Source organism: Mus pahari, chromosome 4 (genome assembly GCF_900095145.1).
Source record: "Mus pahari chromosome 4, PAHARI_EIJ_v1.1, whole genome shotgun sequence".
NCBI classification, from domain to species: domain Eukaryota; kingdom Metazoa; phylum Chordata; class Mammalia; order Rodentia; family Muridae; genus Mus; species Mus pahari.
The window spans coordinates 102,935,415-102,951,794 of record NC_034593.1 but is presented as its reverse complement, the minus strand read 5'-3'; the positions used below and the strand labels follow the sequence as shown (position 1 = coordinate 102,951,794).

Genomic DNA, 16,380 nt, shown 5'->3' with positions numbered 1-16,380 from the left:
ATAACTGTATATACTATTTGACTCTTGATTATGGTGATAAATGAACACATTAACAGTTAATGTATTTACTGCACTACATTTCTACTTAATGAAGGATAAATTTACTCTGAAACAGTTTTTATTTTGTCAGCCCATACACATCACATCTTATTTACATCTCTTGATTTTGACAAGAGGCTGCATCAACTTATATCATCTAGATTTGCACATATGCTTGTTATAGTATATATATCTTAGACTGTTCTAGTAACAAACATGGATACAGTCAAAGTTCTAGTGATGGATAACCGGGTTCTTAAACTCTTCTACTAAATATAAGTTCCTGGATGACTTATTAGGACCTGTTAAGTGTATTTATTTTGATATCAAAGGTGCATAAACTAATATGAATCTAGCAGGAGACTAAACTGTAACTGCTCGGTGGGTCACTCTGGTGCTTTTTATCTACTGAGTGTTTCTAATGCCCTGTGACCTCATCATTCCTAAATGTAGAACACTGTAAAGAAAAACACTGCAAGGAAACCCTTTCTTAAGAGAAATTTAAGTATTCTCATGGGGATGTTAAATTTATGAAGCCCAGGGCAATATTGCTTGCAGTTCATTTCACCTGCCAGGACGTGATTAGAGTTCATAAAGAAGAGAGGTCAGCAGCAAGTCTGAATCTCCAAGACAGCCCACAGCATTTCCATTGATAGAGGGCATTTAACGTAAGCATTGTACCCATGTTGATGGAAAGCACCAATTAAACCATGTGTAACAAAAAGCAGGGAAACAATACCTCTTGAAAATGGCTTTCATATATTAAATTACTTGTATTCTTTTGGAAGGGCTTAAAGTTTTCAATTCTTCCCAACAATATGCAGCCCTATTACATTCCACAGTCATTACCTTAATCCACCAAATATTTAATTACAGAATTTTATCTGTCACTTAAGTTATTCTTTATTTTCAAGGCACTGGTCTTGTTTCTTCAAAACAAATGAAGTACACCAACATAGACTGAGTCCCCGATTATTATCACAAGTAGAGGTGCTGATGGCTTGGCACACAACATTACATGGGCCTTTGCCATTGATATATATTTTAGGAAAGACAAGAAATATTAAAACTCTGCCAAAATAAGATGATTTTTAAATGAAACTGAGTTCAATCCATCTCCTTTTGAATAGAGGTTTCATGACAACAAAATGTTTTATCTGCATTTTTAACTCCCCGTGCTGTTCCTAGTGAGGTGGAAATAAAGATGAATGAATGTCATATGTTCCATATTTTAATAAAAGTTAAAATTTATGAAGTGTTTCTATGCACTATGTTAAGCAATTTATATGCATGATCCACTTTGTCTGAGTGAGTCCCAGGAAATATCAACATCTGTTATTATGTGACATATGACATAGACATAGTCTGTATGCATATAGATAGCCATTCAAGTTTTCAAAGTCACCATCTTTAATAGACATTTACTTTGTGTCTTGGTATTTCTCACTGAGCTCACAGAGTCACATCATTTGTTTTCTGTAAATCAATTAACATGTGAGCAATATGAACTCTAAACTCACAAATTAAATCACAGGAAATGCTCTCCTTGTCAAAAATGTCAGAGTGAATAACAGAGGTAGTTTATCATTGCAAACTACTAGTAACCTTTATTAGAAATATAATAAAAATAAGCTGAAATAATTTTATATGAAAGTTCTTACATATTAAAATATCATTCTAATATGATAATAAATATTAAATTATACATGAAATAATTATTATTTACAAAATTTAAAGTAAATAACATCTTTACTACCTGGTATAGGCAAGATATTAAGTGCAGACCATATATGCAATCTTTAAATATATGTCTTTTTATGTTTCTTGTCCATTTGATAGGACAAGATAGTCTTTGAATTTAGAAAGTAGATATGCTTGGACTAGAGAACATACTGGAGTATAATGTGAACTAAGCTGCAGTGAGACAAACCATATATTTTACTTTGGGTTCTAAAAAGTAATTAAATATACTCATTTTTGCCAAGAAAAAATTCCTCTTAACAGTCCAAGGAATGCATAATAATGTCCTGTTGGGAATCTAACAGGTACATATTTGCAATCTGTAGTAGAGATGTGAGGTTTATGAAGTGCTAGACAGAAGATAAGAGTAGCCAAGTTTAAGTTTACTGATCAAGGCATGCAGTGCTGCTCAGTAATATATTGCTTGCCAAATAAATGGTGTAAAATAATCTTTAGAACATATCTAAATTTCATGCTGTACTTTTCAACACCACCAATACACTGCCTGATATAATTATACCCATAGATAATGAACTTCAATAGTCCCTAAAGAAAGGAGGTACAGGATTAGTCAAGTGTGGTGGTGCGCATCTTTAATTCCAACATCAAGGAGATGGAAGCAGGTCCCAGTGAGTTAAAAGCCAACCTGGACCACATAGAGTTTCAAGTCAGAGAAACCAAAAATGGTGAACCCTTGACAACTCTATTCTAAATGTAATACTTATTGCAAAAACGTTTATATTATAGATATATGCTCTCACTTGTGTAAGTCCCCAAAATATTATAAAATGAAAGAAAAAGCACAAAGACCAGATACTCAGTGCTATGGTGAAGTTTACATTACATTAACATTTCATTGCTATAAAATATTCAGGTAGATGGAAAGTATACAGACAGAAAGCAAAGAGACTGTTGGCTAAAATTGTAGGATGGAAAACCTTCCTACGGTGGTATAAATATTCTAAAAATTAAGTATTTGTACAACTCTGTAAATTTACTAAAAACCACTGTCTCATGTTAAGCTATACAAGTGACCTTTATAATATGTAAATTTACATGAGTAAATGTATTGATTTTTCTCAGAACCAGTTATATTCACTGAAATTCACAAAAATCAGAAAAAAAACATCACTACAAAGAGCCAGCTAATGATTGTTCTATAATTGAAGCAGAAATTAAGTCCTACTTGGGGAATCTCTCAAAGGAAAGCAGAGGAAAGTCAGCCCTTTAAGTACACCATTTATTCCTGCTGTCATCCAGATACTAAGTTAGTAACAAGAATATTGTCACCTACGCCAAAATGGGCCAGTGAAATATTAAAAGTAACCTTGAATTAGATCATACAACAAGGTTTATTGAAAGAAAATGTAATTATAGTAAAAAAGTATAGATTTTATGTGCCGGAGAGGTGACTCTGTGGTGTAGCATTGGTTGCTCTTCCTGATGACCTGGTTTCAATTTGCAGCACCAACTTAGCAGCACACAATCTGTAACTGCACTTCTAGAGGATCTGATGCCCTCTTATGGCCTCCACAGGCCTGCACACATGAGGTGCACAGACAGTTATGAAGAAAACACTCACACACGGAATAAAGTTTATTATTTACAAATAGTAGAGTTTAAGTTATATTTTTATAAACTTCTTTACTTAAAAGCTTCAATTATATCAAACCATCACACACCACAATGAATCAGACACAACGATTATACTAACTTTTTTTTTAAGTTATAATTCTGTCATGGATATCTTTATTTGGATGATAGATAAGTGTGTAAAATGTATTGAATAGTGAAAGTATAAAATGTAATGTGCAACTCCAGAGCTTCCATTCTGAATGCCTAATTCTAACAGTAAAGAAGTTCCAAGTTTACAGACATTGAGTCAACTGCAGATTTTAAATAATGAGAAAGCAAGGAACCAAAATAAAGAGAAAACAGTCATCCCAATTAGTTACCGAAATTATCATTCTTGATAATGTTACCTGAAATCTAAATTGAAACCCTATACTTTTTAAAACTTCACCTTAAAGATGTTTAAATAAATTCTATTCAACCTTTAAATAAATTATATCCAACTTTTATTACCATGTTTTTTTTATTCAGGTTACTATATGACTTTGATAATATGTAGGGAAAGTATGGAGACACCTTATCCACAAGACTAGTCATTCCCCTTGCTGTAAAGTAGCTTAGCAGTGGTTATGAGAACACTAGAACAACTTACTTTTTCTCCTGGAGGACCAATTGGGCCTTGTGGACCAGGAAGTCCCTATTATAAAAGAATTTAATGTCAGGAATCATTTCAGAAGAACACATGTTCACAATAGATAATTAAATCTATGGCATTTGTATTGATTCACAAGAACCTTGATCTCTCTCTCTCTCTCTCTCTCTCTCTCTCTCTCTCTCTCTCTCTCTCTCTCCTTTCTCTCATCACTCTTGCATCTCATCCCCTAGCTCCTCCCTCTCCCTTTTGCTGTTCTTCTCTCTAATACACACACACACACACACACACACACACACACACACGCACACGCACACGCACACGCACACACACACACACACACACACACATGAGCACTTGCATACTCCCTCTGTTTCACAGAAAGTTCTGGAGCAGTGTAAGGAGTTTTCATAAACTCTTCTTTACAAGATTATACTGCGGTTCTATCCAGAACCTTCTGCAGTGTGTTGATTTCACCATGGCACCTTGTAAATGCTGGATAAGTCATTTTTCTATTAAACATATAAAAAAGGAAATACTTCTCACATTCACAGTCTACACATATTTGGCTTTACACAGAATATTCTGACATTATGAAATTTATTTTAAATAAAGCAGTCTTAACCTCTTATCTCCCAGGAAAAATAGCTGCTTAGACTTACTTGAGGTCCTGGATTTCCTTGCTGACCTGGTGGTCCAGGCTCCCCTTGGGGACCCTGCATAGGAAGAAATAAAGTGATTAGTAAGGCTTTTGCATTATAGTTTATTTTTTAACTCTAACTGTTAAAAATTAGCCCCAAATCATTTCCTATTCAAAAAGTCTGGAAAATATATTTAGTAATGTGTAACAATATGTTTTTAATTTAACAACAGTAACTTTGAAATTGACATGAGTTTATAGATATTAACTACATACCATGTTTCCTTTTGGTCCTTGGGGGCCATCTATACCTCCAATACCCTTCAGTGAAGAACGAAATAGATTTAAAACTTTAGATATTAAAAGAGAAGCCTGTGGTGACTAAAGATTCTTTTAAAAATTAACAGAAATGAAAATTTAGTATGTAACAAAAATTAGAGAAGCCTTGTATAGTGACTCTCATCCATGTCTACTCTTAAGATAATCTAGCATCGTTTCCATTGTATGCTATGATTAATCATGAAAAGTATAAGAGCTACCTAAAGAGACAGAAAAAGCAAGGATGGAGAGAGAAATCAATTAACCTGACAGCCACCATCCATAGACTCAGATCAGAGTACAGCAGGACAGTAAACTAGTTTCTCTGCAGAGCTCTATACATATACATATACATATACATATACATATACATATACATATACATATACATATACATATACATATACATATACATATACATATACACATACATATACGTATACATATGCATTACATACACATACACATACACATACACATACACATACACATACACATATATATTTGGCAAAAAGCTTTCTCCTAGAAAACAAAGAATGTTCCCAGTAATACATACAGGCTGCCCCGGAGGTCCTGGCGTGCCCCGTGGTCCCAGCAAGCCTCTTGGACCCTGAGAGGAATAAAAGAAAAAGAGAAAGCTTGCATAAGGCATGGCCTCAAAACAGGACTCTTTGAATATTTTTAATATAATATGTGAGTTAAAATATTTATTCATCTCCTATAGAGTGCACTGAAAGTAAATGTTTATAGTGCCATTTCACATAATATAAATATTGAATGTTTATATAGACAAAAGAAAATAATAGATAACAGTGTTGAGTACAGAAACTTTCTTAAATTCAATTTATTTACACATGTATCACTTGTAATGTTTTTTAAAAATCAAAATAGTCTAATATTCTTAATAAGATAACTGTGTCATTTTCTAACTTGATCTTGGAACACTTAATTTTGTTATGATGGCACAGATTGAACAAACAGAAAAGCCCAGATTCCCATTCATTTTCCTTTTAAATAAATTACATCTTGGGAGAGCATTCATTTAAGAACAAACAGCTGGCTATTTATCTATGGGGGTTATACAACCATTTTCTTCATTGAAGGGTTTTAAAGTATTAATAGTTACATTCAAATTCCATTTCTGTCCCCTTCTCCTCAAAGTTCTTTCTCAGCTTTAGAAAAATAAGCATAATAATTTGCTCTATTTTCTTTACTGTAATTGACCTGGCTGGCTTTATAATGAAGCAAATGAAAGCTGAAGCTAGGAAGCCTTTTCAAGTCTGGTTCTTTTCCTGTGCTGGCTTTGGGTAAATATCCGCCACTGACCTTCCTTATTATCAACATTTATTGGAGAGGAGTCATATAATCTTTATGGGTAGTATGTACATCTTAGTATCTTTCTTCTGAAAACAAAGTTAATTTATATACAAAAAATTTATTCTGGAATTACTGGTAGTATTAGAAAATATTTTTTATTAAAAGAATAAATAAAATGCAAAAAATAAAATAAAAGGTTTAAATTAAAAAAATCTGCAACTAAACGTAACTAATAAGAATTTTGACTAGCAAAATGACCACATTGCTTTTTCTCAAGTCACAAATATTTTGTTCACAAGAAAAGGCAATTGTATTCACTCTGTTTTTTTTTTTTAATATGAAAATTCCTTGTCTAATTGGTGTAAAACACAATTATTCCTGAGTTTAGCATTGCCGAACTAGTACAAGACCCTATTCCTCATAAAAGAGATTAGTATATAAAAATAAAGAAAATAATTCCTTACAGCTTCACCTGGAAGACCCCTGGGCCCGATCTCCCCATCTTCTCCCTATGGATGACAAAAGTGGAGAGAGACCTATTAGAGGGGTGTGACTTCAAAAACACTTGCTCTTTGGTGGATTAATTGTAAACAAGTCTAAAACAAGAAAACTCTTAATATACCCTCATTCCATCATCGCCAGGGAGGCCAGGCGGGCCCTGTGGACCTCTTTCCCCCTACGGAAGAAACAGAAACAAGAGAAATATAGGAATCAAGGGGATTGTTTATGAGTACATAGGAAAGTCAACACAACCAGGGTCAACAGGACACTTGTCCTGGAAACTTACCTTGCCTGGACCTGTCTCAGAGTGGTTCCAGCAGTAAAATTTTAAACACTAACAGGCTTTACAAATTATTATGCTAGAAAAATTCCCCCTCAATTTTTAATAAAAATGATTTAATGAATACATGTAAAATATTTTAGGCAGTTATTAAGAAATGAATCATTCAGAAAATTATTTATGAGCATCTAAAGAATGGGCACAATTGGACATCACTTTTTCTTAATTTCTGAATAATTCATATTAAATCAGCACAACCCATGAACACTTAAAGGTACTTAGAATTTATTTCACAAAACAAAGTTATATGTGCATCCTATTATGGGTTAGGTGTAATATGTTATTTTGTTAGATGACTGTAAGATTAAAATTTCTTTTCACTCTCCAATTTACCTAAATACAGTCCTAGATTTGTTCTTCATTCTGGTGAAGAAAGATAGAAAGAACCGATTCTCATTGTTTTCAAACTGTTCCAATTTTCCGCTGAAACATGACCTAGCAGTTATGACTATTCAGCATGCCGATTTCCTTAGCCTTACAAGTAATGAGTTCTTGCACTGAAGTGTACATCACAAAGAAACAATATGTTGTCAGGGTATCTGCAGGTGTCCTCATCTGAGTTATTTCCACAGGAAAAATTGTAAAGATATGCAATGCTCAAGAAATAATATGCTCATTTAAATTCTCCAACTCTTATATTCAACTGATCTTCCTCACATCTATGAGCAGAAAGATTCTGCCTCTATCTTTTTGCACATAAGGAATATTTCAATGTCTACAACTAGTGAAAGAACAGACTGGCACTATGTATAATCTGTATCTAAACATTCTCAGTATCCAATAGATACAAAAATTTACCAAATGCTGTCACCACTGTTTGTGTTATTTTTTTTTTCCTTCGGATTTCCAAAAGTATACCAAAACCACCTAATCTCCAAAGGTTACTATTACATTTTGGATAAAAATGTAGTAAAGGTATCTTACCCTGTGTCCTTTGTCACCAGGCAGACCTGGAAGTCCATCAAACCCTCGGTCTCCCTGTAAAATCACAACCATATTACCATTATTATACTCTCATTTGTCAAGGATAAAATGCCAAACATGGTCTGAATACAAAGTTATCAAGTCCTGACCTTAGTTCCAGGTTCTCCTGGCATGCCTCTTCCTCCATCAGCACCTGGACGGCCCTAGAAATGCCAAGTACAAGATTAAGCAAGAGGGTCACATGACAATAAACACAAAGAGACAAACTATTCAATGGCTGAAGCTTCATCTCAAAGTGCACAAGAAAAAAATATCCTTACCCTCTTTCCAGGTTTTCCTGTTGGACCAGGAGGACCTTGGACACCTCGAGGACCCTATATGAAAACATTAGACTCATAATGTAGAAATCTTAATCAGTCAAAGTCAAAAATGATGGTTTTAGAAACCAATACTCTCTGTGTTCTTCCTCATTTATTTAATCACAAGATTATTTTTCCATAAAAATTCTGACAAAGCAGAAGTCAGAGAAGCAATTTTCTTAAGGAACTTCTCATACAAACAACTAAATTGCAATTTTTTAAGTTTTTTTTAAAGATTTATTTATTTATTATATGTAAGTCCACTGAAGCTGTCTTCAGACAACCAAGAAGAGGGTGTCAGATCTCCTTACGGGTGGTTGTTAGCCACCATGTGGTTGCTGAGATTTGAACTTGGGACCTTTAGAAGGTCAGTCAGTGCTCTTAACTGCTGAATCATCTCTCCAGCTCCTATTGCAAAGTATTTTATGTGGCTGTGCATACAGTCAAACAAAAGAAATATAGTGATATACACTTTAGCCTTTATGATCAATTACGTGTTCAGTTGTCAGAGAGATGGTTTCCACATAGCAGTCATCGAGCTATGATAATGCCATCATTCTGCTCTCATTTCAAGCACTTGACCCTTTTCCTTTTCATTGTTTAAATGTCCTCTCCTAGATGATTCATCTCCCAAACCACTGATCACGTTAGATTTAATCACCTTTCAAGCACAGTGAAATCTCCTATAACATGATTACCTGTTTTCAACTAGGTCACAGTGAATGACTCCTCAACTATCCACAAAGTCATGACAATCACGTTCTCTCTGAAAACATGATCTCACGGAAGGCTAAAAATATTTATTGTGGAAATGTAAGGATGGCAGTGTCTAATCATTGGACGTCAGAGAATGTAGCTTAAAAAAATGTTGGAGAGGAGTCTATCATGAACCTAACCAGAAGGGACGAAAAGAAGTACCAACTCAACAAGTGTTGCTAGTTTTCTTTTTTTCCTTAATGAATTAAACTTATTTTACAACAGTGTGCCTGAGTGTATGTAAGCGTACCATGCATGTGCATGAGCCTGCAGACATTAGAAGAGGGCATCAGGTGCTGTAAAACTGGACTTAAAGGTTGTTGGTAGCAGTCATGTGGGTACTAAGAACCAAACCTGTAACTTCTGAAAGTAATACACTTAGCTAATGCTATCCAGCTGTGCAATACAGATGTATTTTAAATGAAGAAGATATTTCTTTGATATCACCTAACTGTTTGGACTCAACAAAGACCATATGTCCTAAAACATGTCATGCTTTCAGATTCTCCAGTTCTGTAAACAGTATACATGTTGCTTTGCAAATTTTAACGAGCAATAATCTTACAATATTCTTATGTAGTGCACTTTAATATTTTTCTGAAATTCCCAGTGAACCAGTCATCGTTTTCCATCTTTTTTATATCAATGTTAATTAAACAATGAAATCAAGACTAACACATCTTGGTCTGGTTAAATATTGTTATCACTGTCCTAAGGGTTTTGTCACAAGAAGTTGTGATGTCTACACAATGGAATATTTATCACTAAGAAAAATAAAGGACTGAAGGAGCTGAAGGCATTCGCAACACTATAGGAAGAACAACAATATCAGCCAGCCAGACCCACCAGAGCTCCCAGGGACTAAACCACCAACCAAAGAGTAAACCCATGGCTCCAGTCACATATGTAGCAGAGGATGGCCTGATCTGGCATCAATGGGAAGAGAGGCCATTGGTCCTAAGGAGGCTCAATGTCCCAGTATAGGGCAATGCCAGGGCAGTTAGGTGGAAGTGGGAGGGGGTTGGTGGGGGAGCACCCTCATAAAAGCATGGGGAAGGAAGATGGGATAGGGGGTGTGCAGAGGAGAAACCAGGAAAGGGGATAGCATTTGAAATGTAAATAAATAAAATATCCAATAAAAAAAAAAAGAAAAGGAGTATAGTATAGTATTGATGTACTTAAATACTGTGAGTCTGAAGACCTTATAAGCCTTATCCAAAAAAGTCAGTAATAGAATGTTGTATATGGCACAATTTCATTTAAATTTTTTTTTTCTGAACACTATGCAAAATTCCATGACAAAGAATAGGAGAGTGGTTACCAGATATTTGTGGGTCAAACAAGGTTGAATTTGTAAAGGGGAAATACTGAGAAATTGTTTGTGTGTCTTCTGGACATTACAGGACTGTTGCACTCATGAATTCCCAGCAACTGTGGATGACTGCATGCACGTGATCAAGTAGGTCAACATTCTAGCATGGAGTGACTGTCACTTATAATTGAAGTGTTTGGGGGAGTTAGTGTCAGTTTTCTCTAAAAGTACAGCTTCATGCAGTTCCCCCAACAGGAGCAGAGGCTGTCCCAGAATCTGTTGCCTGCCATCCTGCTGATTCCATTCCCCTAACTGGGCTGCATTGTCTGGCCTCAGTGGGAGAGGATTTCTCTAGTGCTGCTGTGATTTATGTGTGTGTGTGGGGGGGGGAGATCAGGGATAGTGGGGGGTTAAGGAGGGAGAAATTGGGGGGAGGATCTGCATGAGGTGGTACTGGGAGGAGAGGAGGGCTGATATTGGGATAAAAAGTGAATAAATAAATAGTTGGATTTTGTTGTTGTTGTTGTTGTTGTTGTTTTTAAGTCCAGCTTCTAGTATCATAATCACATTTCAGTGGATGGCCCAACACCCATGAGTATATATGGGCATTACAAACTAGGGTCACGGAGACATTTAAGAGTAAACGGGAAAAACATGAACAGAGAGAGGACATCAGGTTGGGGAGGTCAGAGGGTAAGGGTAGGGATAGATCATGTTAGAAGCTGGCAGTGAAGATGACTGAAATACCTCATTTGACCCTCTGAAAGAAATAACGAAACATTATTTTTAAAAGATTTGATAAAATAATTGTGATCTATAGAGCATTTTTTATCTTAATCATAGTTATTAAAGTATATAATGGGCTATGGTTCTATTATTCCTTATCAATTTTAAATAAATCTAATTATAGTGAAGAAAATGGTATCATTAGGAAAGACTAAAGAGGGGGTAATGGTGGGTGAATATAACCAAAATATATGCATGCATAAAATGGTGTGAAAATGCATTATTAGGTATAATTAAAGTATTATTACAAAGCCTTGAAGAAAGAAGAAAAGCAACAAGAGGATAGGCAATGCAGAACTCCACAGACAGTGTTAGTTTGTATTCTACCATTTATCGGACAGTACTCTCACTTAAAAATGAGTATTTTGAAATCACATTGGGTTTTTGTTTTGTTTTCTTGTTTCTACCATAAATACACTGACAGCATAACATCTCTCTCTAGTATCTAATACACAAAGGTCTGACATTAGCTTACATGAAGTGTGCTAAGCAATCTTCATGAAAAAAAAAAATATATGCTCATTTTACTGTGTGCTAAAGTTTGGGCTCAAGAAAGGCGGAGAGGACCAGTAACACAGCTGCCATCGCTTCTCCAGCCAATAGCATCACGTAAAGGCCATCTGCTCTCAAACCTGCGAGGGCCACAACTCAAATGCTGGGTGATTAACCAACTAATGGAAAATCAACAGTCTATTCTGATTTTTTTGTTTTTTGTCAATTAAAACCATGGTATGGGCTTAGATGTGAGGTAAATACATTCTTTACTGCTAACGTTTCTATCATTCTACTACATAAGTAGAAACAATAAAAATACATAAATAAAGAGAACAAATGATTAGTTCTTACCTGAGGACCTGGATCCCCACTCTCACCTTTGGCTCCAGCTGAACCAGGACCCCCCTGAGGAGAAAAGCAAACAGACGGCCAATTAATGTTCAGTCACTCAAAATAAATAAACATATTTTCTTAATCAGTTTGACACTTCTCATGCAATGTGCTATTTAAGTCCTGTGTCTAAAGTGTGGCACTTCTAGACCTATCAAGTGCATCATATATATATATATATATATATATATGAACCACATATTCCACTTACAAATGAACAGAAGCCAACATTGAAATCACACTGAAATTTTCTTTTAAAGTTTTACTCTACCAAACATTGTCTGGTAAATAAGAGCCGAGTCACCACTGCATGGTTAGTTACTACTAGGGCAGTGAATTTATTTATTATTTATTATAGGACAGTGAATTATGAACACTGAGTTCATTCACACAGAAAGGGTTGTGCAAAACCAACTCTTTATGAACATATAATTCTCAGGTAGTGCATTTTATAGTAGTAAACTGCTTTAGAACGATGCCATTGGTACCACTATTATTATTGTGAAATAATATCAAAGCATTTTCGTCAGATTGCTTTGGCTTTTTCTATAAAAATAAATCATTATAAAAAATATAGCCTACAAATGTTTATATAATTTAAACAGTACAATAAATGCCAAGTACACTAACTGCAAGGGAAAATTAATTACTTTAGAAAGGAGTTATGGAATTTAAGAATATATATTATGCATCCAGATTATCAAAAAGTTTATAATATTAAATTAGTATGGTTGTTATAGATTACTTTGTGTGTTCACAGGTATTCTGATTTTTTTTAAATCAGTATACCTTACATTAAACTAAGTTACAACAAAACAGAACAAAATCAAAACTTGATAAATCAGAAAGAAGCTTTCTCGCGCCTCCTTGTGGCAACAAAGTAAAATAACTGCTACTCTGTTTCCCAGGAAGGATGAGAAGTCCAGTTGAACGGATTTTTAAATTTTCAAAATTATGATGATTACGTCCAAGCTTCTAATACAGAACTCTTGCAACTAATTTCCTATAATAAAATGAGGGCAATGTATTAAATTGAATTATTAATCACTGAGCTGAATAAATTATAGAGAGGTCAGGTTGTTTCTAATTTATTGGCCGTGTTTCACTGTCTGTACATATGCATTACTTGCTCTGTAGATTGTAGTTACATCCTTCTACATATAATCAAAATTATCACGTAATTTACAGGAAAGAAGATGAACATGATATTATTTCTACCCTCTTTCTCTCCTAAAATTTTGTAAAATATTTCTGCATTCCTCTTGTGTGTGTATACTTTATTTGTATCACCAACATGTGAATAACATTTATTTCTTTTGTGACTTAATATATTTTTCTCTCTAATATTTTGGAAAGCACAACAGTAAGAATAGATAATAAACTTTTGAAAATCTGTTCAAAACTGTATATAATTGAAGTCCTATTGACTATGTTATCTGAACATTTCACACAGGAGTATATATCAAAATTATATACTTACATATGTATATAAAATGAAAATTTAAGACTTAAAGGAACTATACATTTTAAAAGCAGCAGTACTTTTTAATATTTATTGTATTATACTAATTTATTTATCAGTTTATCTACAGTCTTTGCAAACCAGAAATTCTTTTATTATTCAGGACTGTTTTTGTGTCTCTGTGTGTTTTCATATGGGCTGAAAATTACCATTTTAAGATCTGTGAAGAATTATATTGGAATTTTGATAGAAATTGAATTTAACTGCATATTGCTTCAGATAGGCTGTCCATTTTTACCATGCTAATCCTCCAGACATGAGCAATGGGGATCTTTGCATCTTCTGATATCTTCTACAATTTCTTTCTTCAAAGATTTGATGTCTTATCATACAAATCTTTTATTGCTTTCTTAGAGGTACCCCAAGATCTTTTATATTATTTGAGGCTATCATAAAAGGGTTTGTTTTTCTGGTTTCTCAGTCATTTCTCATTTGTATATAGCAGGCCAACTGTTTTGTTTGTTTGTTTGTTTGTTTGTTTGTTTGTTTTATGAACTACTTGGCTGAAACTGTTTATCAGCTCTAAGAGTTTCCGCCATTGGAGGTTTTCTGGGTCATTTACCTGTACTATGTTATCATCTGTGGGCAAAGATATTTTAACTTTTTCTTTCCAACTTACAGGAAGAGAAGAATATGAATAAAATATAACTAAATTTAAAAAATTGTTGTAAATGATGAAAATATAATAAGAAAGAAAACATTTGGAGGAAGCACAGGAAGGGAAACTAATCAAAATAACTTGTATAAAAATTATTTTCAATAAAATGAAATGTAAAAATTGCATAATAATTATCAAAGATGTCACAGGCAATTTAGTGAGAGCTCAAATATACAAATAACTTTCAAGAATTCAATGTAAAATTGCATTTTTATAATTAAATAGAATTCAAATAAATTGTAATTATGGTTTAAGTAAAAGAGATGTGACTTTATTACACTCATTAAATTTTCCTTTAATTTGATTACAGCTTCCCTAAAAACTTATGATCAGAATTATGAAAAATTAAACCTGAAAACTCTTTAAATGAGTCAGTATCAGTAATGAACAATAGGTTTACTAGCCTGAGAAATGAACAGAGTCTGGAAGACGATGTGAGAAAACATATTAAAAGGAAACATTTAACATATAATTTATGTAACATACCACAGGACCTGGTCTTCCAGTAAGACCCATTGGGCCAGGAGGACCTCTCAGAGCAATCTAGAAGATAAAAAATCATCAAGTTTCGTAACTCTTTCCTAGTAGTATGTTATAGCACAAATCATTTGGACATGATATCCTTGGATAGTATATATAACTGAGGAAGGTGTATTAGCAACTTGCTAGGAAAAGTTTAGTCATTGGTGAAGTGCATATAGCTAGAATGTTCTATTTACTGATCTGTCATTTCTCAATCTATTGTACAGTCTTGTACAGTATATTGACAAAAATTAATCAGTTAAAAAATAGATTTCAGGAAAAATATAGATTATGTAATAAAGTTCTACTCTGTAGCATACTCCAAATAATAGAACATTCTTGATCTTCATTGTGCAGGCATGATCTGGGGAAGAGAACTTTTATTAAGGCAAACAATTAAAGATAAATATTTTCTAGTAGTCTTTTAGGGAAAATTATGGTGATCATTGTGAGACAGTACAATGCAGAATTGGACACAATAGACTGATTGGATGCTTTATCATTAGACTAAATGACAAACAATATGAAATTAGGGTATTTGAAAAGCTAGAGTGAGGGCAGAGCAAAAATACTTGATAGATGTTAAGTTAATTTAGTTTACTGTTTAAATTTTAACAAGTGATAGATGAATGTGCATTTCAAAAATAACCCTATGATGGAAAATATACAAAATCATGAAAAAAATGGATGAAACAAAATGAGGAAGACCTCTGAAGTTTCACCAATATCTCACCACAAGTGTTTGGATAACACATGCTTAATTCTTGAGATTAAGCTGAAAAACTGGAATTTAAAATCTTGCTATCTGTTGTTTTTTTTTTAAAGTTAAAATGACAAATCATATAAACTGACTGTAAAGGCATCATCATGCTGTAGATTGATGACTCTCTCATCCCTCATTTTATGAGCTTCTTTGAGCAGTAGAAAGTGATTATCAGAGCCTCCCAACTTGACAATGTGTGGAGAATGAGGGACTGCAGAGTATTCTGCTGCAAATGAGTCACCCATAGCACAGGCCTTCTTAATCAGGGATCAAGGTAGAGGAGGCAGAAAGATACTAAGACCCAGACAGATGTATGACTATGATGAGACAAAATGCTTTGGATGCAACTGGACAGTTGCACATATGAACTGAGAGATGCTATGACAGTGTGCTCAAAATCTGTGGAAGATCAAGCCACACAAAATCAATTCATGGGGTTGGAAGGACATCAGGAATTCCCACTGTCAAGTTTTGTCAGGGAAGTGGCCTACCTGACTGACTCAGGCTCAGGGAGATGGTCCTATCATTCCTTCTAAGGCTCTGCCCCACAGTTACCTGGCAACAGCCAGGTAATTTCTGGCTTTTCTATAAAAGGGGCTAATCACCCCCTCTTTGCTCTCTTATTCTATTACTTTCTTACTTTCCTACTCTCTTCCCCTCTTATTCACTTCTCTCTCCATCCCTTCTCTCCCCATTCCTCTCTATCCTCTCTCTTCATCTTTTCATGGCTGGCTTCTCTTCCTCCTCCTCCTCCTCCTCCTCCTCCTCCTCCTC

At 34.3% G+C, this 16,380-nt stretch overlaps 1 protein-coding gene across 3 annotated transcripts in view; it reads right to left on the bottom strand.

Annotated features, from left to right (window-relative positions):
- Col11a1 (collagen type XI alpha 1 chain) overlaps positions 1-16,380 on the bottom strand; it is a 189,588-nt gene that overhangs the window by 101,725 nt on the left and 71,483 nt on the right. For all 3 annotated transcript variants that reach the window (XM_021195733.1, XM_021195732.2, XM_021195734.2), the window contains 11 exons: positions 14,808-14,864; positions 12,103-12,156; positions 8,364-8,417; positions 8,193-8,246; positions 8,044-8,097; positions 6,901-6,954; positions 6,743-6,787; positions 5,518-5,571; positions 4,920-4,964; positions 4,666-4,719; positions 4,004-4,048 (listed from right to left, as the gene is read on the bottom strand). In XM_021195733.1, coding sequence (XP_021051392.1) covers positions 4,004-4,048; positions 4,666-4,719; positions 4,920-4,964; positions 5,518-5,571; positions 6,743-6,787; positions 6,901-6,954; positions 8,044-8,097; positions 8,193-8,246; positions 8,364-8,417; positions 12,103-12,156; positions 14,808-14,864 — 570 coding nt within the window. The remainder of the gene's footprint in view (positions 1-4,003; positions 4,049-4,665; positions 4,720-4,919; positions 4,965-5,517; positions 5,572-6,742; positions 6,788-6,900; positions 6,955-8,043; positions 8,098-8,192; positions 8,247-8,363; positions 8,418-12,102; positions 12,157-14,807; positions 14,865-16,380) is intronic.